The sequence below is a fragment of the Castanea sativa genome, chromosome 1 (assembly GCF_040712315.1).
Source record: "Castanea sativa cultivar Marrone di Chiusa Pesio chromosome 1, ASM4071231v1".
Lineage (NCBI taxonomy): Eukaryota > Viridiplantae > Streptophyta > Magnoliopsida > Fagales > Fagaceae > Castanea > Castanea sativa.
In genome coordinates this window covers 61,075,413-61,098,853 of record NC_134013.1, presented here as the reverse complement: position 1 = coordinate 61,098,853, position 23,441 = coordinate 61,075,413, and the positions used below count along the sequence as shown (strand labels likewise).

Below are 23,441 nucleotides of genomic sequence, written 5' to 3'. Positions count from 1 at the left end.
TATATTTTTAATTTATATAACCTATTTGCAATGACAAAAGAATAACTATGGTGTTTTAGCATATTTATAAGAGCTATAAAACTCACAAAAATACACATGGTCATACAGTAAAATATTAAAATCATAAGTATGGTAAAAGTGATATTTCATAGCCAATAAAAGGTTGTCCCTCAAAAAAAAAATCCAATAAAAGGCTCAATTAGAGCATTCACATCATGTTTCTAAAAACAATCTCATTTTACCATTTCAAAAGCTACTTTATAATTTATACTATATTATTCTACAACACACAACAGCATTAATTCTAAAAAAGCTAAATATATAGTGCGTACTTTGTGCGTCTTGGTCCAAAGAATATTAAATCGAGCCCACTCGCAGGCACGCAACTCATAGGTTTGATTTGAGGATAACTTGTATTGTAAAAAATAAAAGTTAATTTATAAATTAAATCCAAAAAAATTTGTAAAAAAATAAAAATTAATTTATAAATTAAATATAAAAAATTAGAGAATTATATATTTACATTAATATATCACATTTAGGTTTTACATAATTCCCACTAATGTAACATGTGATGTGACATGTGACTTAGCTATTAAACCGAATGGTCATCTATAATATGCGTTTATGCTTAATTAACTAGTTTTAGAGTTGGCGTGTGAGTTTAAGTCCTTATTCTATTCTGCTAAGTATTGAATCATTTCCCCTTTCCCTATTCCAAATAATAATAAAAAACTAGTTCTCATACTCATTCTCAAAAAAAAAAAAAAAAACTTGTTCTCATACTATATTTTGTAAACGGAAAATTATAATTTAACTTCACAGGATTTCAGCATCACAATTATTATATTTAACCTTTAATGTTTTTTAATAATAATAATAATAATAAATTGTTAGTATTCCACACAGATCAACTTGAAATTTTCATTTTAGGGTTAAAATATAATAATTGAAAAGCTAAGGTTAAATTATGCTAAGCCCATTTTCTCAACAAAAAAAAAAAAATTATGCTAAGCCCATATCATAAATTAGGGGGTAAGTTTTAAATGAAAGTTTGTCCACAATAAAATATATGTTAATTTGAACAAAACTCTAATTTTATTTTAATCCAAATGTTAAGAATTTTTTTTCTCTCTCTCTCTTATAATGGTAACTCAAAAAAAATCACATCTGATATATTTTTAAATATGTGATTTAGAACCAACTTTAAAAATAAAATAATAAAAAAAACAAAACAAAACAAAAAATAATAACAAGCACACAAACATGGAAGAGGAAATTGGGTTGATCTAATTAGTTTGATACTTGGAACTATCAATTTTGGGCATCTATACGGGAATCAAATTAGTTTGATATGGGCACATGCAACAATTTTTACAAAATATTTTAAATTATTGAGGTGGTAAGTTGTTAATTAAATAATATCAATGGTGAATCTATACGAGAATCAACAAGAACCTCTCAAGTGAAATTTGTTGTGCCGAAACCCATGAGAACTCAGACGGTAAAATGGTAGGTAGACCAAAAAAAGGTGCGGCAATAATTCCAGCTCCCAAACCGCTATATGCACATACTTTCAGAACTTGCCATAATAACGGCTAGTTTTCATTCTAGTGCCACTATATACAGACCACAAAGGCCTCCTTCTATCCTATATCTCTCTCTCTCTCTCCCTCAAAACATTATACGAGTGTCCACCATGGCTTTACTCAGAGCTCTACTATCTTCAATGCTACTTGTATCTTTCTTCATCTCCCTCACAGAGGCTAGAGAATTCTTGGTAGGTGGCAAGACCAATGCATGGAAAATCCCATCCTCAGAATCTGAATCCCTCAACAAATGGGCTGAAGCCTCACGTTTCCAAATTGGAGATTCACTAGGTACAATCCCTGTACTTAATTTACGTTTTCTCGCATTCCCTCATCTGGGTTTTGTTCATTTGTTCCAAGAATTTGCATACTCATCTGGGTTTTGTTTGCTTTACAGTTTGGAACTTTGATCCTAGCAAGGACTCTCTACTCCAAGTGAGCAAAAAGGACTATGATAGCTGCAATACTTCAAGTCCTATAGCTGTATACAAGGATGGGAACACCAAGGTCAAGCTTGACAGGTCAGGGCCATTCTATTTTACAAGTGGAACACAAGGCAACTGTGAGAATGGCCAGAAATTGGTCACTGTGGTGTTGTCTGGGAGGCGTGAATTCTTCAATGTTTCTCCAGCGCCTTCTCCGGTGGAATTTGAAGGCCCTGCCATGGCCCCAACCAGCGATGGCACAAGTTTGAGGGGCAGTTTTATGGCGATTTTTGGAGTTTTGATGAGGTTGGTGTTGTTGGAGATGATGATGTAGATTTCTATTAGTTTCAGTGATTGGTGGGATTGGTTTGATTTATTTGTAATAATTGACTTACGGGACATATTTGTGTTCTCGTATTCATTTATGTGACATTCTTTTTAGAAAACAGTAAATTTAGATATGAATGATATTTGTTCTTTACATACATGATATACTATGATCGAACTACAAATCAACAATACATACATTAGATATGAATTATATTCATTCTCTACATTTTACTTAATGGCCTGCTACAATCTTAGAACATTTTGTCAACTCATAACGCGAACATATACATGAGAGAACTAGGAAACAACACATTAGAATCAATTCCTTGCTCCATCAGGATAGTAAAGCACATTAGGATCAATTCCTTACTCGATCAGGAAATTAAGTAAAGTGGTACTAGCAAACACAATGTCTATAAACATGGATGAAAGAACAATTTTGGAGCATTAGAATCATCATTTCATTAAGCCAACTGATCCACAAGCCGATTTTTAGTATATATATAGTTCATACAACTTATTTTTTTAACTTTTTGAAAAAGTGGAAAAGCTGAATTTTAGAAAAGAAAAAGGTTAGTTTAAAAAGCTGTTTTTTGAAAAGTCAACAAGAGTGAACATCCCAACATTTATATTTAGATGTAGCACAAAACCTTAATAAAAAAATTTTTACTTACTACCTTGACCAAAATGTGCACCCGTCGAGACAAATAGACAGACACGTGTGTGCGCACATACACACAAAGGAGGCTCACAATGGACCAAATCAAATAACTACAACATAAATTGCAGCCACAAGCGACTGATTCACCTCCAACAAGTTCATGGGGTCATAAGGGATTACACACAGATTCAGCAGCAACATACATGTCCATAACTGTCAGACAAACAGCACAGCAATGAAGGATGAAACCAGCACACATTCTCATTTAAGGAGGGTCCTGACAATTGATTTGACATTGAGTTTCTTAAGGTCTGTATACGACTGTCCACAGCCAACAAACATGACCGGTGCCCCAGAAATGTAGACCATTGAAAGTGCAGCTCCCACCTGCACCATGAACAATTTATACACCAGATGTAACTAGTGGACTGGATAAAATAATCAAACAAAGAATTTTAGAACTCCGAGAAGTTTGATGAGTGTCTACCTTATCATCAATGGTATCAAACTTAGTGAGTAAGATCCCATCTATCAATCTGGAACTAGGTGTAGCTGAAAGGTCGGCTAATTTCTGCAAGCACAAGTGTAGCTCAAATAACTCACTTCTGATATACAATGATAAAACAGAACACAAGCCAGACAACAATTGATGACAATCCCGGTATAAAAATCAAACCTGATTGAACTTTGAAAGTTGATCAACAGCATCATTTCCAACCAGGGCCTCTCCAACAAACAAGACCAGATCAGGATTGTTAAGGTTAATAAGCTTTGAGAGCGCTCTCATTAATGGTTCATTATCCTGAAAAGCATCGAAAATGTATCAGACAAACACAAAGGCAAAAGATCAAACAGGTAAGAAACCTTAAAACCTTACTTATCCCGTAATTAGAATAACACATGTAGCATATACACTAGCAAAACTTTATGATATAATACCAGCTAAGCATGATACCTGCATTCGACCAGCAGTATCAACAAGAACCACATCAGAACCATTTCGCGTTGCCTCCTGGATTGCTTCCCTTGCTACAACAGCAGGATCTTTCTCATAGCCCTTCTCAAATATAGGGATCTTCCAAGAGGAAAATATAACAAGTCAGTTTCCACCATCCAATTTATAATGCATTTTATTGAGTGAACATTAATCATCTCAAAGTAAATAAGACAGAGACTATGGTAACCATAAGCCAGATTGAATGTTATACCTGGAGTCTTCGTGCATGAGTCCGCAACTGCTCAACAGCTCCTGATCGGAATGTGTCACAAGCAGCCATCATGACACTGACATTATGCTGCAGAAGCCAGTAGGCAACCTGGAAAAGTGATGTTTGAAAGAAACCATCTCATCAAAATCCATACAATTTAATCCGTGTGTCCATAGGACCTATATATAAATACTTGAGTCGAATACATGACGCCCACACACACGTGCATCCTCTACTATAAAGAACTAGGGGTTAAGCCTAACCTTTACTAGATTAATAAAATTCCAAACTTCATTTAAATGGGGGAAAAAACGTGGCTTACCTTGGCTAGATTGGTAGATTTCCCAACTCCATTCACACCAACAAAAACAACAACATACGGCTTTCCTTGTTCCTTGGCAGCATGCACATCCCTCAATATGTCAATTGACCGGCGAGGAGTTAGAATACGAACAAGAGCTTCTTCCATTGCTGCCTGCAGTCATTGTTTCATTCCATGGCCTTATTCTTATAAAAAAGTGAAATAATGAGAAATAATTAGTTTAGATTAAATATTGGAGGGAAAAAGTGATGATTCACAAACCTGCACTGTTGAAGTTACCCTTGTGAATGAAGCCAACTTTTTCCCCTCAAGACTTACTGCCACTGATTCACAGAGCTTCTCAGCTATCTCCTCAGCCTATCATTGTAACAGCATGGGACTCCCATTAGCAGGTTCAGGGTGTTTGAGAAGTACCAATAAAAGAGATAAAACATAAGCACATCACTGCAGCAGCAGGAGAAACATACCACATTCTTGGTCATGAGCCTATCCTTGAGAGCTTTCAACGCTGGTTCCAGGTCTGACTTCTCCAAATTCGCTTTGCCCGCAATACTGAGCACAGGAAAGTGAATAAATGATTACAAAAGTATCTGATGATCTAAATAAAGATTTCAAAGCAGTGGAAATGGCAACACTATAGTTGCAATAATTGTTTTGATCGGTAAGCTATGCACACACCCAGCAGGTTGGAATATTTGCAATAATAAAGCCATTTATATGCTGAAGACCTGAAGTTCAGTTGATCCTTAGGTTATCATAGAATACAACAATAGATTGGAAAATTTATCCATCGATAAGTTCAACTTCAAGGAAGAACTCTTGTAAACTCCAATATTTGAAAAAGTGAATAAATAAGTAGAAACAATAGATGAACTCCTTCAATAATTCAAAGAAAAATATATCATCATATGGACAAATCAAAAAATAAGTAGATTTCAACATAAAAATGTTAACCGGTGCAACACAGGTGGACCATTGATAACACAAGTTTGCGTCATCTAAAATATTGTTTCAACTGTTTAAATTGCAATAAAAAATAAAAAACCAAGCAGCATCCTTCATTTAAATATGGCAAGGAAACTAAGAACCAAAATAGTGAGCAGAAGTTTAAAAAAGCAAATTACACATAAACTAAATTGTCATTAATGAATAAAACAAAAACCTAGGACTGATATCAATTAAACTTACCTTTGGAACATTGATGAAAACCACCCCTTCTTCTTAGTTTCAGGCTTGCTGTCTTTCTCCACTTCCTCATCTTCTTCATCCTCGCTTTCACTACTGAAGATCTCCTCCTTGTCCATCATACTTTCACCATGATCAGCTGCAACAACATCTATATGATTCCCATTCTCACCCACAGAATCCGTAAAATCCAATTTCTCTGGAGGGGGTGAATCATTCCAAACTCTATTCTTCTTTGTTATCTTTTTTTTTGGCTCTATCTTGGAGCCCTTGCTAACAACAGTATCTGTTTTCTTCCCACCTTTAGCTCTAAGCTTCAGAAGCTTATTTACATCAAACGCCCCAGCATCGGAGCTCATATTTTCTATACCGTTATCTGCACCATTTACCTTAGATTCTACAATATCAACATGATGGCCATTGGAGTGGCCATTCGCCAGTTTACTACCTTTCCTTCTATCACCATCCCCACCATCATTGACCAAAGCACCTTCACTCTTTTTCTTACTTCCTCCTTTGAAACCACTCTTTTGCACCTGTCCTTGCTTCTTACTATTACTTATAGGCTTGCTCATCTGCTTTGATTTCTTCAATTCCTCAGCCCGAGCCTCAGCCTCCTTTCTCAGTTGCCTAAAAGTTTCGTCAAAGTCACTGTAAGCCGTCCGTTTTGGATCATAAATCTCTGAAAACTCATGCTTCACCATTGCAAGCAGTTCGTCCACATACAATAGATGAAGGATTCGCTGATACACAGCGACAAATACAAGGCCAAGATCATTATAAAAGGTCCATTTGAGTGTGTAAGCGGCACCTTGGGGGCCATCATAATTGTACAATGCTGCACCAGATCGTTCTTCTAAAAGACAGGATTGGATCAAGGTGTCGATTGGTGATCCCTTAAGAGCATTTCCAAACTCTTTACACGTCCAGAGGATTAATCCTCCTCGAGTAAAAATTAGTAACTGCTCTAACATCTTTTATTACGGATGTACCCTGCAATCAAATCCAGCAGAATATTCAATATCAAAAACCCAGGAATTTATTACCAAAAAGAAAAAAAATTATCTGCACTTAAATCCAAAATAGAACCTCCCATGCCCCCACAATTCGCATAGTTTCCAAGACAAATGTAGGGGAAAAGTTAAGACACTTTATTTGATAATTCAATAGTTACAATGGAGGAGGTACCAATTGAGCTACATGGCTCTTAACAAAATGAGAAAACAACTTTAAGTTTTAGATACTCTAATTTGCATGATTTTGGGCCTTAGACAAGAAAATCCACTGCTAAATAATGCTAATACAATTACACATAGAAAATGAAGAGTGCTAAACTTCTCACATTATACATTTATTGCAGAGCATGCATTCTAATATTTCAATTTCTGCTCTTTCACCCATTTTTATGGGAATTGGTGCCTAATAGTTTTCAGGCAATCAAGAATACTATAATATTGATATCCCTAATCATATTCAAATAAAACTTTTTAAAATGAAAAAACAAGAAAATAACAGAAATAAAAAGAGAATAAGAATAATATATTTTTAAACCATGCATTTGGAAAATAGAATCAAATTCACTGAGAATCAATGCTAAAAAAAAGTCATACGCAAGGAAATCAAATCGCAAAGTTTCGCGGCAACCAAACAGAACCATTTTAACAACTGTGATTTCCTAGATAACCATGCATGGAAACACAAATTTTATAAAAGAAATGAAATGAATTTGAATTTGAATTTTGAAGCAAAGATCAGGAATTGGCAGTACGTGACTTATCTTCATTCTCCTCCAATGTTCGACACAACTCATCTGCTTCCTCCCTGGAAATGAAAGTTCACATAAAAATCTCAAGTCAAAACACAGACACAAACACATACCCCTCATACAGATAATTCTCTTTGATTTATTGAAGATTTCTTCTCTGACACATTCTTTATTCTTTGACTAAAGCAAAGAGAGTATCCACTAAAATCAATCGACAGTCCAATAAAATCCATACTACCTGATTTTTGAGCACATAAGTTTATTATCAAGTAACAATCGTTTTGTCCACGAGGGTTTTCCATTTTGTTCTGCTGCTAATTCTGTTTTGTGTTGGGAGATTGTTGACTCTAATGAGTACAAAGTGCTTAGTGCCAACTTATCTCCTCCAACCTGCAAAAAATGGTCCAAATTACTTTTAAAATCTTGCTAAATTATGTTTGGAGTAATGCAGAGAATAGATGTGTTAGCATTGCTTATCAAATTTGATTGAAGGAAAAAACCTGTTGATGTTCTTTTAAATCAAAAACTGATGTATAATAACAAGTTTCTGACCCTGTGTGGCAGGTAGGCCCATCAGGCTTCCCTAGGTAGATTATCTGACAAATATTTGTGAGTTAAAGTTGAATGAAATCTAAGAAGAAGAAAAATACAAATGAGCTAAGATTTTCCAAGTAGAAGCCTTCAAAACATACAGAGTCACAATCACAATCAAAAAAAATATCATGAATATTGATGAAATTGTTTGAGGTCTCTCCCTTTGTCCACAACATTGACCGCGATCTGCTATAGAATGTTGCCTTCTGAGAGGAAATGGCTGTAGCAACTGCATCTCGGTTTGCAAAGCCTTGCATTAATATGGCTCCTGTATCAACATTTTGAGCTATTGCCACCGCCAAACCTTTGTCATCCCATTTTACACTGTCTAACAATGTCTGAAACTGAAATACTATTTGATTACACTCCCAGTTTATTTGTAAATGCAAAATTTCAGTCCTTAAAGAGACTAAAGAATGCATGAAAATATAATAGAACCAAGAAATAAATTAAAACAGATTAAGGCACCACCTTTCATATTACAAACCATGTGAACATAAAGTTGAATCAAGAAAAAAAAAGGACAGATAGATAAGGGATAACATTTCAGATTTAGGTGTCATTAGTACTTTAAAGGCTTCCTTTCCTGTCATATTAAACTGCAACTATGGGTGTGGCCTTAAATAGCTCCAACTATCACAAATATAATCGATTTTTTCACAAATCTCAAACCATTGACAGAAGGCCCAACCCCTGCCGGGGGGGGGGGGGGGAGAACTCAGCCAGCTTACCTAAGCTTATGATTTTGTTGACATATTATCTTAATATTTACATACCATCCCAACAATTAATTAAAACCAAGATGCCAAGATCTAGCAAAGATTGTTGCACTCATCACAAACCAGAGAGAGAATGTTTGTAGAGTTAAAATACAGTGATAAAAGGAAAAAGGGAAGAGGGCCATAAAATTCAATTTTTATAATTATGTCTTCACTACAAAGGGAGCATTTAAACTTGAATAATCCAAATCTTAGTAATTATGGCTTCACCATAAGATGAAATAGTATACTGCACGATTTGCATAAGATGAAGCCTATGAGAATTATCAGAACGGTTTATTCAAAAGAAAATAAGAAGCATGGGTTAAGCATCGATGCAATCAAGGGGGGCAGGGGAGTGCAGAGAGGGGGGAGAATGAACAAAACAGGAAAAAAATGAAACCAGTTGCTACTTGTACAAGTAATTATGTAACTGAAAGTTTATGGTGTCCCACAAAGCTGAAGTTCATATAAAAGTTCCTTTCCAACATCAACAACAATATTGAAATCAAGAGCCCATATGTAGCTCACATAATCAATAAATGTTGATTATCAGGCCACCATGAACACCACAAGAGAAATACAACAGAGAAATCGGGAACATGATTCTTAAATAGTATTATCTTTCTTCCCTTTGCCATAAATGTGAAGGTCCATACCACTATGACCATAATAGAAACTTAAACATGTGTGGTTGACTTTAACAGAAAACAAGATGTCAAACAGTCTGTAATCAGAGGGTGCAGGGCCTGCTGGCTCAAGCAACACTAAAGGCGTAGTAATGTGCATGCATGTGTGCTGGAGCAAGTGCACACACCTATAGAGATGCATTATACGTGCATAATACCTTTAGGTATGCAACTAAGCATGGATACAGATGTAATTATTGGCCAGCTTGGATGGAGGGGGAGAGAGGAGGAGAGAGGAGGAGTAGAATAGAGTTGGCTGAAAATGATTGTCTTCGAGGGCAGGAGGGAAAGTGGAGGTCGGAATGTGAGCTCCAGTTTTTTTTTATTCTTAAGTATGGAGTCCAGATGTAGCTTGAGTAATGATATAAAGCATCTAATCAGGCAACAATGGACATCTTCAAGAGATGTTTATTAGATGAATGGGAAACCCAGCCATCAGATTTCCTTCTCCCTATTTTGTTTTCCAGACACGTAACAGTACCTACCATAAGTCCATAATGGCCACAGTAGACACCTGACTATGGCTGGTTAAATCTTGAGCTTTCATTATTATATAGTTAATGATGTTGTGAAGGCCTGACAGGGTTTTCTCCCCCATTAACTTCACCAACACAAATTTGAGAGAAGATAAAATAGAGATTAGTTGGGTACGATTACTAGTGCCTTCTAGTAGACAATTTATGCCAAGGGTCTCAGTCAGTTTTTTTTTTTTTCACATCTCTAAGACTCTAACACCACTCGTAACATAATATCAAAAGCCAATAAATTTTTGTATCCCCACCATGTCGAGTCCTAAAATTTCAAGAATCGGTGCGTCTCATGTTGTGTCTGTGTCCGTGTCAATGCTTCTTAGAATATCAAATCATAACCATAATTGCAAAGACACCACTGTAAATTCAAATCCTATCATTTGCAACACATTTCTTCCGTATTAAATTGCCACATTCTTATTTTTAGACTTTTTTTTTTTTGTGGAGAAAGTCTTATTTCCAGACTTTATTCCCCCCACACACACACACATGCACATGCTTTATATAACTAAGCTAAGCTAATAAAGAAATGGGGAAATAGTAGAGTGTACTAGAAAGATGCTTTTTGAAAACAATTGGCTTTTGATACTATGTTGATACCTGGAAGATCAAATTATTGATTCAGTCCTTACAGCATCAACCAATGCACACAATAGATAATCACAATTGAACGGTCCAAATGAATAACAAAACAAACACTCAAGCAAAACAACAAGCACATTAGTGGCAATAACTTTAGATTATTTTAGTAGAATACCTTAGATTCAAGACAAAGACCTTTCCCTTGTTTATTAGTGGAAGCATAAACAAGATGATGGGTCTTCTTCTTATTGATGTCCCAACTGTAACCACTATGGGAAATGCAAAGACGGGATCCAGAGGACACTCTCAGAGATTGAGGGCACAGAAAATATGACACCGCCATTATAGAACCCCCCCCCCCCCCAAAAAATATGTTAGCTCTCAATGCCTCTTTTCACATTAGTTCCGGGCCATCCTGGAAATATAAAATGTCACCATGAATTAAATTGAGGTGAAAATACCTTCTTCTTTTTTTTTTTTTCTTTTTTTTTTTTTTTGGTTGTTGTGAATTTAGTTTTTATATTTATATTTTTGTAGGTATATATAATGAAAATTTTACTCTAACATAATTTAAATGTACATGTGTTATGTAAATCTAATTTAGAATTTAGAAACCACTGACACACTACCAAAGTAAATTAGTATATTAAAAAATTACAAATTATACCATTTAATTTTGGCATGTAAAAGCATTGATATCAGTATCTGTTTGAGAATAGTTTATTTAGCTCAAACTGAAAAAAAAAAATTGTTAAAAGTGTTGTAAATAAATGAAAAAATTAGTTGAATTGTGCAGTGAGACCCATAAATAGGACCATTAAATGTAGTGAGACTCATTAATAGTAGCAAAAATAAGTTAAAAGTTGAGATAAGCTTAAAAATTCAGCTCATCCCAAATGCACACCAAGAGTCTGTTTGAGATCTGCTTATTTTGTTAAAACTGAAAATTTTTGCTAAAAATACTGTAGATAAATGTAAAAGTTATCTGAAATAGTATAATGAGACCTATGAATAATACCAAAAAGTGTAATATGACCTATAAATAATAGCAAAAATAAGTTGAATAGTAAAATAAGTTGACTTTTTAATTTTGAGCTAAACACACTCCAAGTGTGACAAATGCTAATTTTTTAGCATTTAGCACACAAAAGACCAAAAACCCACCAACATCAGATATTTCAAATGCCAAATAATTTTGATATTTGCTACGATACCATCCTACTATTAGAACGGTATGGACAACCATGCTACAAATATTTATTATTATTTTATTAAATCTCTCTCTCTCTCTCTCTCTCTCTCTCTCTCTCTCTCTCTCTCTCTCTCTCTCTCTCTCTCTCTCTCTCTCTCTCTCTCTCTCTCTCTCTCTCTCTCTCTCTCTCTCTCTCTTACCATGTTATCTGCTAAGCTTGTAGCATTGTCAAACTTGTCATGCCATTCACCACGTCATTCGGACCTATCATCTTTAGATCTCTCTCAATTAGCCAATTGTTATTGCAGTGGTTGTGGAGGTTTTTTTTTTTTTTTGGCTATGATTTTTTTTTTTTATGAGTTGTGGTGGGCTAATTTTGGTGGGTTGTGGTTACAGTCACTAGGGTTGGTTGAATTGATTTCGAGTTTTGGTTACAGTGGTCAATAGTGATTGGTTAGTTTTAAGTGGCAGTGGGTTTACAGTTGTGGTGGAATGTGGTGGTGGTGGAGGTTTTCAATTTGGTGGATTAGTGCCGTAGGTTTTGTATTTATTTATTTATATTGTAAGAGTTTTTTAAGGTTATTTTAATGGGTTGTATATATTGTTTTAATGTATTGTATGGAATAATAGAATATCTAATGTAGGAAAATTGTAAAATAATATATTAAAATAGATAAAAATAACTTTTTGATGTGTCAAAATTGTATTATTTTTTAGCACGGCTAATATTGATTATCTTATAATTCAATCCTCTAACTTTTTTTTTTTCCACTTCATTTCAATCCTTTTAACTTTAACCTGTTTTTAATTTAATCCTTCTGTCCAAACCGCACTCCTCAAAAATGATATATAATAGCTTAAGTTTTGTTAGTTTTAAAAATTAAAGAAAAAAAGCTACAATGAATTTTTAAAAACAAAATAAATGCCTAACATCAATTTAAAACCCAAACAACATCGCTCAAGAGTGGAGGGATACTATTTTGAATTTTTGATGATGGAGAAAGCTGAGGATGCAAATGAAGGAAGAGCACCAAATCAAAACCCAAAATTGTCGTCCACGTCATCTTTGTTAATATGATAATGAAATGAACTTAGGAGGATTTTTCCAAAATACAGTTAAGTCAAGTTATTAGGTTATTTTATGAAAGTTTTTATTGAAAATTAAAAAAAGAAATTATCGAAAAAGTTTTTTTTTTTTTTTAAAGTAAAACCCAATACAATTTTATATTTATATCCGACTTTTTTGTGAGATAAGTTACAAAGGATGATTTAGAATAAAGGAGCTATATCACTAGGAGGTAAAAATATCACAGCTAATTGTAAGGATTTTTTTTTTCAAAATAGCCAAATCTCTTAAATAATTTCATTAGTTAGCAATGTTTTAAAACTTTTTAGGAATCTAACAAATCGAGTTCTTTGAACTCGATTTCGTTATGCTAAATCGAGTTCTTTGAACTCGATTTCGTTATGCTAAATCGAGTTATTTAGAGTCGAGTTTCATAGAAATCGACTCTCAGAGACTCGATTTCCATGGTTTTCCACGGACCCAACAGACATCAAACCAGCACAAGAAAAAACAACAAAGCATCATTAAATTGAAAGACCCAGACAAGAAAAACAACGAATTAGAGTTTCACCTTTGCAGTGCTTTGTCGTTGCTGCAGTCGCTGTCGTCGCCTCCTGCTAATTTGTGTTTCTTCCTTGCTAGTTTGTGTTCTTCTTTGTTTAAGGTTTTTGAGTTTTCTTCTTTGCAGGTTTTCTTCAGTTTCTGGGTTTTGTTCTCGTTCTTCAATTTCTGGGTTTTTTTTTTTGTGTTCTCATTGAACTCGAGTGTAAAATACTCGATTTCAAATTGGAACTCGACCACTCTTTACTCGATTTTAAAGGCAAAAGCGAGTCCAAAAGACTTGATTTGTTAGATTGCTAAATAGTTTCAAAACTTTGCTAACTAATGAAATTGTTTTAAGAGATTTGGTTATTTCGAAGAAAAAAAAAATCCCTAATTGTAATAATAAACTAGAAAAAGTGTATGTCGTAAGCCTTAAGCTAAGTCGAAGCTTGTTTCATTCACCATCACTTTCTCTAGCAACTGCTGTCTGTTTCTTTCTTTATAAAACCTTTTGCTTTCAATAATCTTCATATTACATTATTACGTTGTTACCTTTCCGCTTTCCCAAAGTTGCTTCTTTAATTTTTTTTTTTTTTAGCACGGCTAATATTGATTCTATTATAATTCAATCCTCTAATTGTTTTTTTTTTTTTTCACTTCATTTCAATCCTTTTAACTTTAACCTGATTTCAATTTAATCCTTCTGTCCAAAACGCACACCTCAAAAATGATATATAATAGCTTAAGTTTTGTTAGTTTTAAAAATTAAAGAAAAAAAGCTACAATGAATTTTTAAAAATAAAATAAATGCCTAACATCAATTTAAAACCCAAACAACATCGCTCAAGAGTGGAGGGATACTATTTTGAATTTTTGATGATGGAGAAAGCTGAGGATGCAAATGAAGGAAGAGCACCAAATCAAAACCCAAAATTGTCGTCCACGTCATCTTTGTTAATATGATAATGAAATGAACTTAGGAGGATTTTTCCAAAATACAGTTAAGTCAAGTTATTAGGTTATTTTATGAAAGTTTTTATTGAAAATTAAAAAAAGAAATTATCGAAAAAGTTTTTTTTTTTTTTTTAAGTAAAACCCAATACAATTTTATATTTATATCCGACTTTTTTGTGAGATAAGTTACAAAGGATGATTTAGAATAAAGGAGCTATATCACTAGGAGGTAAAAATATCACAGCTAATTGTAAGGATTTTTTTTTTTCAAAATAGTCAAATCTCTTAAATAATTTCATTAGTTAGCAATGTTTTAAAACTTTTTAGGAATCTAACAAATCGAGTTCTTTGAACTCGATTTCGTTATGCTAAATCGAGTTATTTAGAGTCGAGTTTCATAGAAATCGACTCTCAGAGACTTGATTTCCATGGTTTTCCACGGACCCAACAGACATCAAACTAGCACAAGAAAAAACAACAAAGCATCATTAAATTGAAAGACCCAGACAAGAAAAACAACGAATTAGAGTTTCACCTTTGCAGTGCTTTGTCGTTGCTGCAGTCGCTGTCGTCGCCTCCTGCTAATTTGTGTTTCTTCCTTGCTAGTTTGTGTTCTTCTTTGTTTAAGGTTTTTGAGTTTTCTTCTTTGCAGGTTTTCTTCAGTTTCTGGGTTTTGTTCTCGTTCTTCAATTTCTGGGTTTTTTTTTTTGTGTTCTCATTGAACTCGAGTGTAAAATACTCGATTTCAAATTGGAACTCGACCACTCTTTACTCGATTTTAAAAGCAAAAGCGAGTCCAAAAGACTTGATTTGTTAGATTGCTAAATAGTTTCAAAACTTTGCTAACTAATGAAATTGTTTTAAGAGATTTGGTTATTTCGAAGAAAAAAAAAATCCCTAATTGTAATAATAAACTAGAAAAAGTGTATGTCGTAAGCCTTAAGCTAAGTCGAAGCTTGTTTCATTCACCATCACTTTCTCTAGCAACTGCTGTCTGTTTCTTTCTTTATAAAACCTTTTGCTTTCAATAATCTTCATATTACATTATTACGTTGTTACCTTTCCGCTTTCCCAAAGTTGCTTCTTTAATTTTTTTCTTTTTTTTTAGCACGGCTAATATTGATTCTATTATAATTCAATCCTCTAATTGTTTTTTTTTTTTTCACTTCATTTCAATCCTTTTAACTTTAACCTGATTTCAATTTAATCCTTCTGTCCAAAACGCACACCTCAAAGATGATATATAATAGCTTAAGTTTTGTTAGTTTTAAAAATTAAAGAAAAAAAGCTACAATGAATTTTTAAAAATAAAATAAATGCCTAACATCAATTTAAAACCCAAACAACATCACTCAAGAGTGGAGGGATACTATTTTGAATTTTTGATGATGGAGAAAGCTGAGGGTGCAAATGAAGGAAGAGCACCAAATCAAAACCCAAAATTGTCATCCACGTCATCTTTGTTAATATGATAATGAAATGAACTTAGGGGGATTTTTCCAAAATACAATTGAGCCAGTTATTAGGTCACATTTTATGAAAGTTTTTATTGAAAATTAAAAAAAAAAAAATTATCGAAAAAGTTTTTTTTTCTTTTTTTCTTTTTTAAAGTAAAACCCAATACAATTTTATATTTATATCCGACTTTTTTGTGAGATAGGTTACAAAGATGATTTAGAATAAAGGAGCTATATCACTAGGAGGTAAAAATAAGTGTATGCCGTAAGCCTTAAGCCTTAAGCCTTAAGTTAAGCTAAGTCGAAGCTTGTTTCATGCACCATCACTCTCTCTAGCAACTGCTGTCTGTTTCTTTCTTAATAAAACCTTTTGCTTTCAATAATCTTCATATCACGTTGTTAAAACCATGATGATCTCTCAAACTCAAACTGAGCTTGGTGCTTCTGCTTCTACTCCAGTAACTCCACCACCATCCCAACAAAACTTTGCACTCTCACTTTCACAGAGAATGCAAAGGGACACTTGCTTCCATTGCCGCCAGCAAGGCCACTGGGCCAGAGATTGCCCTCTCAAGAAATCTCAGCCCTCCGCCTCCTTCTCCAACGGTCTTGATCTCCCCCTCTTTCGCTGCCCATGTGGCCTCGGATTCCGTCTTGTTCGGGTTTCCCGTACCGACAAGAACCCCGGCAGAAAGTTTTTCACTTGCCCTGGCATTAAAGTAAGATCAGACACTCTCTCTCTCTCTCTCTCTCTCTCTCTCTCTTTTCAATTTCCACTACTTTCTGACTGTTTTTTTTTTTTTTTTTTTTTTGCTTTACTTTGGTATAATAATGTAGGGTAATAAATGTGGGTTTTTTAAGTGGTGTGACGAAGTGACAACTGGTGAAACTAGCAAGTCTCCTCCTGAAGGTGTGTATCCGTATCCTAAGTGTTCATGTGAAGCGGGAGTTTGTAAAAGAATTATGCTGAATAGGAGCCCAAATGCGGGTCGAACCTGCTTTGTTTGTCGAGTCCTAAGGGTATGTCCTCATTGTTACTTTGGATTTCCTTAATTAGATTCCAATTTGAAGTTGTATGTACGTACGTGGTGGTTCTTTAACATAATTCTTGTAGCTAATTTATAATTTCTGGATTCTTGTGTGTGGTTGCTTGACTATATCATATGGTCGTACTCGTACCCAGTGTACAAAGCTCCTAATTTTGAAGAGTGTAGTTGCTCAAATATATGACTTGCACAGAAAATATTGATTTAAGCACTGAATCCTTAAATAAGTTCACCAACTCATATAAGTCACACTAAATTTGGGTCTTTCTTTGCCATGGCGTGTCATTTGTATTGGTACAACAAAATATGCGTGCGGGATGCTTAAATGTGGTTTGTTTCATGTTCTATCTTTCTGGTTGGCACTTGTCATAGAATTTCATTTGCTTCAAACAATTGAATCATTTGATAGTATTTGATTCATTTATCAATGACACTCATGTCTTATGTACTTGATGACAAGATAAATTTTTTATGCCAAAAAGGGAAGCTCAAGATCAAGAACAGCTGGTATATTGTTGATGGCTTGATTAATCCTTCTTGCAATACCTGTGACTTATTAACATGCTATATAATGGAAATGTGAATGCTTCTTGTGCTCATAGCTGTATTTTTCATTTAACACACATTTCCATTGATCCACCAGCAAGCTTAGGCATAGGGTACGCATTTGCACAAACTGGAATTCAATCATCTTATAAATCATAAAGCAATATTTTGTGATATAAGTTCTCTCAGTATGCAAAATGCAAAACGTGTGGTACTTTGATAATTTTAATTTTGGCATTAAATTTTGTAAAATATATGGGCCAATCATATGATCTTGTTCAGTTCCAACTACAGATGCATCAACTTGTCCTTAAACTAAGACAGATTAAAATAAACTGAGTAATTGGATAGAGGTTGATCCAATGGTGGCATTTCAGGAGAGCCGCCTGTGTATCCTTTTGTAGCATTTTAAAATCTTGGATTTTCTGTTTTTTTTTTTTGTGTGTTAGTTGATATCTGATTAATGGACTGTGGCTTTGAGACAGGGTTTTGGAGCTTGTTGTTTCCTCCAATGGGAGGATACTCAAGAAATTACCACAGTGAATGATATTGCAGATGAAAGCAAACATGAAATATGTGCAAAGACTACTTTGAGAAAACATCCGCTCGATATTGACTTGGGTGATTCAAGCATTGAGAATCCAAAAAGGATGAAGTTTGATTCACTGGAGATGGAAAGTCCTCAACATTTCCCAACTGTCGCGCATGCACGTGAACTTTTTGGGAAAGAACAAGAACCCCTCATGGAGAGGGGGGAATGTGATGAAAGCTCAGATAAATCCCCCTCAAAGTGTATTGAGTCCTCTTCAAATCTCCAAGGCCTAGTTATGCTGGAGGCTGAGTCAAGGAGTCCCATTATGAAGAAATCACTGGTAATTTCCCATCTACGGTCTCCGTCTCAGATTCGTCGCCGACAGGCAGAGTTCTGGAGGCAGATTACTGATGCTGGAGACACATCTACTGCGGGTATTTTCTTGTGTATATCCATTTATCTATCAGTATTTTATACTTGATGGCCAAAATAGAATCTTATCTTATATTGGATGTTTCTCTTGCTGCTTTTTATTTTAGCTAACTTGCCACACCCTTGTCTCTTGTTTTAATCTTTATTTCTTCTTCTTCTTTTTTAAATGACAGATTATAGCAATCAAAGCTTAGGTCTTCATATTCCGGGTTGGCTGGGCCAGCTTGCTTTTCCTCCTCCTCGATGTTTATCAGCTCTCCTAGCTACCACGGTGTTTCTTTTGCTGTAAGTGTGGTCTTACGCTCCATTTCTTTGGTTTTTTTTTTTTTTTTTCCTTTCACCTTTGGTTATGACTCCAAATTCATTATTTTTATAGGTGTTTTCCCGTCATTTGATCCCATGTTCGTTCCTCAAGATAAAAATGTGTCTAATTATGAATGCTTTAGTTACCTGCCTGGTAGTCCTTTAAGATGGGCCATCATCACAAATATCCGGTCAGGGTGCTCAGGCTTTGTGTGATGTTTCTCTGGAAATGCCAATTGCCAGGAGTCCTCCTGCTATGTTAGAAGGCAGAATAACTACGTTAAACATGGAGGTTCTTGAGCAGACAGTGTTGGATGTCCAAAATAAGCTTCTTGCCCATCTAGAGTCCATGGCACAGGAAGCGGAATCAACTTTTAATGTTTTGGATATTCTATTAGTCAATCATGCACCTTTTCATGAGCTAGTGAAGAAATTCATTGTCTGTGCATCATCACTAGCTGACAAAGAAAAGTCAGTCAACCAGGAACAATCTTTGCATGCATTGATTGAACGGTATCATAGTGAGAAAGTTAGGTATGATGATATTTCTCACATCCATGGTGAGACAGAAACTGCTTTAACAGCCTCCAATCGTCGCCTTAAATCACTTCGTGAAGAGGCTTCCTGTGTCAAAGATTTGCTTCTTCGAATTGAGAATCAGTTGTCCAGTTGTGAGGCTGAGACAAAGGAGCTAGAGGATCGTTCGAGTGAGATTTCTAGGAATATGTTGGAGTCCCAAAAGAGTTTGCAGGCTGCATATGAGGAAGCAGAAGAGGCACTGAAGCTTCATCAACTGAAATTCTGTCAGCAGAGGGAGCAAATGCAAAATGCAATCATGGCAGGGCTAGAGTTGGTAAGAAGTAAGCTTCGGAAGTGATTTTGTATTAACCTTTAAAACAATTTAAAATATGACATGATGCTAATATAGAAAAATGTAGATAGTGCCACTTAGTAGTGTAGATTGATGTGTCCCTTCCCCTTTTCTCTCCGAGCAGAAACGCTTATAGCTCAAGTTTTTTTTTTTCCAAATTAATAAACGCTTGTATAACACTATTCTCAGACCAATGTGCTTTCTCTTTTTTTTTCTTTTTTCTCTTTTTTGGTAATTCAGTGGGATTAAAGAAACAAAACAATCTTACAAAGAGTCTTTTGGACCACCAAAAACAGGGGAAACAATCCACACACACATACACAAAAACCACAGCACTGAGTCTGAGACAGAGCAGCACTCACAAAGTCAGAAAAATCGAAGTGAGCATCAACTTATCCTTGCATCTGCTATTTTTCCTATATTATTCCAGAATTAAACTTGCCAAAAAAAAAAAAAAAAACCAAATCTTTTTAAATTCTTGACCAAATATGTGCCATTGGGCTATCTAACTCCAGAGGAGGGTGGCCCAAACCATGGCCCAATAAGCTGACCCAAACGCCACATGTGAGATTCATTGTAAAACAAAAACAAACAAACTCTTTTCACAATTAACTATTATTGTGAGTTTCTCCAAATAAATAAATAAATATATATATATATATATATATATATATATATTATTGTGATTTTCTTCTCGAAAAAAAAAAATTATTATTGTGGTTTAGGATTAGCAGAAGTACATTTTACCGTAACAAAAAATTAGTGCATTTTACACTAACAAAAAATTAAAATGACAATCCGACCAAGATATTTAACATAGTCCAACTAGTTTCAAGCTTACGATCCAACAAAAAATCCACTATCAATTATAAAGATCATAAAATTTCTTCCAAACTATTTTCATAAAAGCACAAACTTAAACTAACCCAAATCCCTAATGCTCCCACCAGTGCTCTCACGCTAATGCACTTAACTACACAGTTTTTTTCTTTTCTTTTCTTTTCGTTTTTTTTTTTTTTTTTTGGAATGCTTTTGTCTTTAACTATCTTACGCATCAAAGCTACGTATCAATGTATTTATAGGGACTATTGCCTCTTCCTACTTAAAAATAAAATAAAATAAATAAATCAGTGCAAGACTAGTACTACTCTTATTAATGTTGAAAGTAACACTTAAATTTAGCTACAAAATTGGTCGTAGCATAAGATTGTAGGCTACAACATTACTCAATATTTTTTTATTATATTTGAATTTTAACAAATTCACCATTGGATTACATCTTCTTCTTATATCATCAATTCTTGCAAAATTTCTTGAAAATTAAATATCAATAATTATGTTATCAATAAATTGTTTAAATTGCAAGTTTTTGTAATTTAAAATCATACATAAAATATAAGCTTATAGAATATATATAATAAATAACATCCAATTGACATAAGATATGTGTATTAAGAGTATAAAAAATTCAACGGTTAGATTTTCAAAATATGTAACAATGTTTATTTTATTGAGTAAGTTGTAGCCTTATACTACAACCAATTTCTTACCTAAATTTTATTCTAATACACCCCTTGTTATTCTTATTAAAAAATTGCACAAAAAAGTCAAAGAATTTACAATGCAAAAAACCCTACTCACTAATTAGGATTGGGATCTAGGTATTGCACCTAAAGCAATAACTCTCAATAGCTGAGATTGAGCATTGAAAAAAAACAACTTTCAGTCTCAACCATTGAATAAATAAAGTGAGAAAAAGTTAAAATATGAAAGGTGAAAAAAAAAATTGAGTGTAGAGTGGATAATTGCACCGGGTGCAAATGCCTAATCCCACCAATCACATATACAAACTCTAACACTATAACTCTTCAAAGTTCATACACATTCAAATAGCATGCTGTTTGTTCCTAGGGACTTCTAGTGATGGTGTCTTTGTAAAACCACCGGAGGATGGACTGGAGGCGATAGACTTGATTATATGCATAGTTAAACATAGTGCAAAACTTTGATCTCTCTTAATCTATGCTTCTAGGGAAGCATGGAAAAGAGCTCATGCTCTAATACCAATAGTGAGAAAAAAAACAAAACAAAACAAAAATACACATATGTAGCAATTTTAACATCAATTTAATACTATTATCATTATTATTTATTTATTTATTTTTGTGTATGCCTCAAGATATTAGCATTGATCATAATCGAGTACTTTATTTCAAAAAGTTCGAAAAATTTATCAAAATGTAAAACTTAAAGAATATTACTCCAACAAATAAGATTAAAAAAGTAGTTCATTATATATAATATAATTTAACATCAAATACAACCAGTCAAATCCATAACGTGCAGCCTTTATTTTCCAAAGTTCACATCTCTCTTTTCTATCTTTCCCAAAACCAAGTGATATAAATTAAAGAAGTGACATAAAAAAGAAGAACAAAATGTTCACTTATCACTCTCTCTCAAAGTAACACCATCAGCACCAAAGTCCCGATTACCATAACTACAGTCATAAATCCAGCCCTTAATCCATGAGCTGCTGAGCATAACCAGGATTTGGTGAATTTGCTAGTGCCAATTCCGGAGAACTATTCGTTATCGAAGTGTGAGGGCTATGTTCTCCATTAGACAAGACAACCACAATTAGCTTCTGATCTCTTTCATTACATTTCCCCTCAAACCCACCTATGAAATAGGATGGTCCTTAATGGTTCAACTCAATCTTGGTCATTCCCTCCTTGTATTTTTCAATTGGCTTCGCTTTGTTGCAACTCTCGTAGTCTTCTTTTGTCACTCTTAGTACTGAGTCAACTTTGGGGTCATACTCACAGACTGTAGGCAAGAAAACGAGGATGCATGCATTAGTGTTAAAGTAGAAAGAAAATGCAAGAATTAAAATTAAAAATCATATGGAAAGTAGTAAGAAATAAATCAGCAGAAATATGCTGATTCATGATAACTTCACAAATCGTTGATTCATGATAACTCAACGGATCGTACAACCATTGTGCCAGCAACATATCATTTAAATTTCTGCCCTATCAACTCAAACTAATTCATATTCTAAAACTGCGAATGACTCATTAAAATTAAATATGGAATGCAATAATGTCCAGTGAAAAAATGAAATTCTCTTCTCTTTTATTCTCCTTATAATTTCGAGGTAATTTCAAAATCAAATTCTAAATTCTAAAAAAAGAAATTAATTAAAAATTAGACTATTTAAATTATTTAAATTCTGCTCCTCAGAGTATTATTGTTAACTAAAATTTGAAAGTAATGAAAGTAAATTGCACAACATTTATTTGATTTTTGAGTACCAAAAGACCTGTAATATAAACATCACGTGGTATTTTATTGGGAAAAAAAGATTTTTTTTTTTTCAAAATAACACCAAAACTCATACAATTTCATTAATTAGCACGTTTTCAAAACTATTTAGCAAACTAACATCTCAAGTGCAAGAAACTCGAATTTGTTGCACTAAATCGAGCATTACTAACTCAAGTTCTATGCGTGGAAATCAAACGAAGAAGAAATCCAGAAGAAACCCAAGCCCAAAAAGAAGAAACCTGGACCAAACGAAGAAGAAAAACAAACCAGAAGAAACACAAAGAAGAAACCTAAACAAGAAACACAAAGAAACAGCAAACCACGAAGAAGGAACAAACCGGAGAGATCAAACCCAAACAGAAACCACGAAGAAGGCAAACGCCATGAACCCATATCTCCCTAACCCAAACCGTTCGACTTAGACTGAACCCAAGTAGCGACGGCAAAGGTTTCAGGAGGAGGCGGAGGCGGTGATGAAGCTCCAAGCGAAGATTTTCTTCTAATTCCTTCATTTTCTTCTCTGGGTCTTTG

At 34.2% G+C, this 23,441-nt stretch overlaps 4 protein-coding genes across 4 annotated transcripts; 2 read left to right on the top strand and 2 right to left on the bottom strand.

Annotated features, from left to right (window-relative positions):
• Window positions 1–1,540: 1,540 nt before the first annotated feature.
• Window positions 1,541–2,479, top strand: LOC142622125 (early nodulin-like protein 15). The gene is made up of 2 exons (XM_075795555.1): window positions 1,541–1,880; window positions 1,987–2,479. Exons 1-2 carry the CDS (start codon window positions 1,565–1,567, stop codon window positions 2,346–2,348), a joined length of 678 nt encoding a protein of 225 aa, XP_075651670.1. The 5' UTR covers window positions 1,541–1,564; the 3' UTR covers window positions 2,349–2,479.
• A 496-nt stretch (window positions 2,480–2,975) lies between these two features.
• LOC142607543 (uncharacterized) lies at window positions 2,976–7,790 on the bottom strand. The gene is made up of 11 exons (XM_075779082.1): window positions 7,724–7,790; window positions 7,489–7,541; window positions 5,724–6,713; window positions 5,003–5,087; window positions 4,797–4,892; window positions 4,536–4,688; window positions 4,214–4,321; window positions 3,961–4,080; window positions 3,682–3,807; window positions 3,493–3,576; window positions 2,976–3,392 (listed from the first exon to the last, which is right to left on the bottom strand). Exons 3-11 carry the CDS (start codon window positions 6,692–6,694, stop codon window positions 3,267–3,269), a joined length of 1,869 nt encoding a protein of 622 aa, XP_075635197.1. The 5' UTR covers window positions 6,695–6,713; window positions 7,489–7,541; window positions 7,724–7,790; the 3' UTR covers window positions 2,976–3,266.
• On the bottom strand, window positions 7,344–11,026 carry LOC142607558 (histidine biosynthesis bifunctional protein hisIE, chloroplastic-like). Its single transcript, XM_075779095.1, has 5 exons — window positions 10,814–11,026; window positions 8,178–8,423; window positions 7,986–8,081; window positions 7,724–7,875; window positions 7,344–7,541 (listed from the first exon to the last, which is right to left on the bottom strand). The coding sequence occupies exons 1-5, from the start codon at window positions 10,979–10,981 to the stop codon at window positions 7,472–7,474; spliced, it is 732 nt and encodes a 243-aa protein (XP_075635210.1). The 5' UTR covers window positions 10,982–11,026; the 3' UTR covers window positions 7,344–7,471.
• A 5,104-nt stretch (window positions 11,027–16,130) lies between these two features.
• LOC142607702 (uncharacterized) lies at window positions 16,131–19,774 on the top strand. The gene is made up of 5 exons (XM_075779297.1): window positions 16,131–16,569; window positions 16,688–16,870; window positions 17,928–18,408; window positions 18,580–18,691; window positions 18,783–19,774. Exons 1-5 carry the CDS (start codon window positions 16,258–16,260, stop codon window positions 18,799–18,801), a joined length of 1,107 nt encoding a protein of 368 aa, XP_075635412.1. The 5' UTR covers window positions 16,131–16,257; the 3' UTR covers window positions 18,802–19,774.
• Window positions 19,775–23,441: the final 3,667 nt, after the last annotated feature.

What these genes read in the sequence shown, in the direction of transcription:
- LOC142622125 (XM_075795555.1), top strand. Translation starts at nt 1,565, where the DNA reads ATGCACATACTTTCAGAACTTGCCATAATAACGGCTAGTTTTCATTCT. An exon ending in CCAAATTGGAGATTCACTAG is followed by an intron (nt 1,881 to 1,986) that starts GTACAATCCCTG and finishes TTTGCTTTACAG; the next exon opens with TTTGGAACTTTGATCCTAGC.
- LOC142607543 (XM_075779082.1), bottom strand. Translation starts at nt 6,694, where the DNA reads ATGTTAGAGCAGTTACTAATTTTTACTCGAGGAGGATTAATCCTCTGG. An exon ending in GGGTAACTTCAACAGTGCAG is followed by an intron (nt 4,689 to 4,796) that starts GTTTGTGAATCA and finishes CAATGACTGCAG; the next exon opens with GCAGCAATGGAAGAAGCTCT. An exon ending in AATCTACCAATCTAGCCAAG is followed by an intron (nt 4,322 to 4,535) that starts GTAAGCCACGTT and finishes TCACTTTTCCAG; the next exon opens with GTTGCCTACTGGCTTCTGCA.
- LOC142607558 (XM_075779095.1), bottom strand. Translation starts at nt 10,981, where the DNA reads ATGGCGGTGTCATATTTTCTGTGCCCTCAATCTCTGAGAGTGTCCTCT. An exon ending in GTCTTTGTCTTGAATCTAAG is followed by an intron (nt 8,424 to 10,813) that starts GTATTCTACTAA and finishes ATAGTATTTCAG; the next exon opens with TTTCAGACATTGTTAGACAG. An exon ending in TTGATTGTGATTGTGACTCT is followed by an intron (nt 8,082 to 8,177) that starts GTATGTTTTGAA and finishes AATATTTGTCAG; the next exon opens with ATAATCTACCTAGGGAAGCC.
- LOC142607702 (XM_075779297.1), top strand. Translation starts at nt 16,258, where the DNA reads ATGATGATCTCTCAAACTCAAACTGAGCTTGGTGCTTCTGCTTCTACT. An exon ending in TCACTTGCCCTGGCATTAAA is followed by an intron (nt 16,570 to 16,687) that starts GTAAGATCAGAC and finishes ATAATAATGTAG; the next exon opens with GGTAATAAATGTGGGTTTTT. An exon ending in TGGAGACACATCTACTGCGG is followed by an intron (nt 18,409 to 18,579) that starts GTATTTTCTTGT and finishes TTTAAATGACAG; the next exon opens with ATTATAGCAATCAAAGCTTA.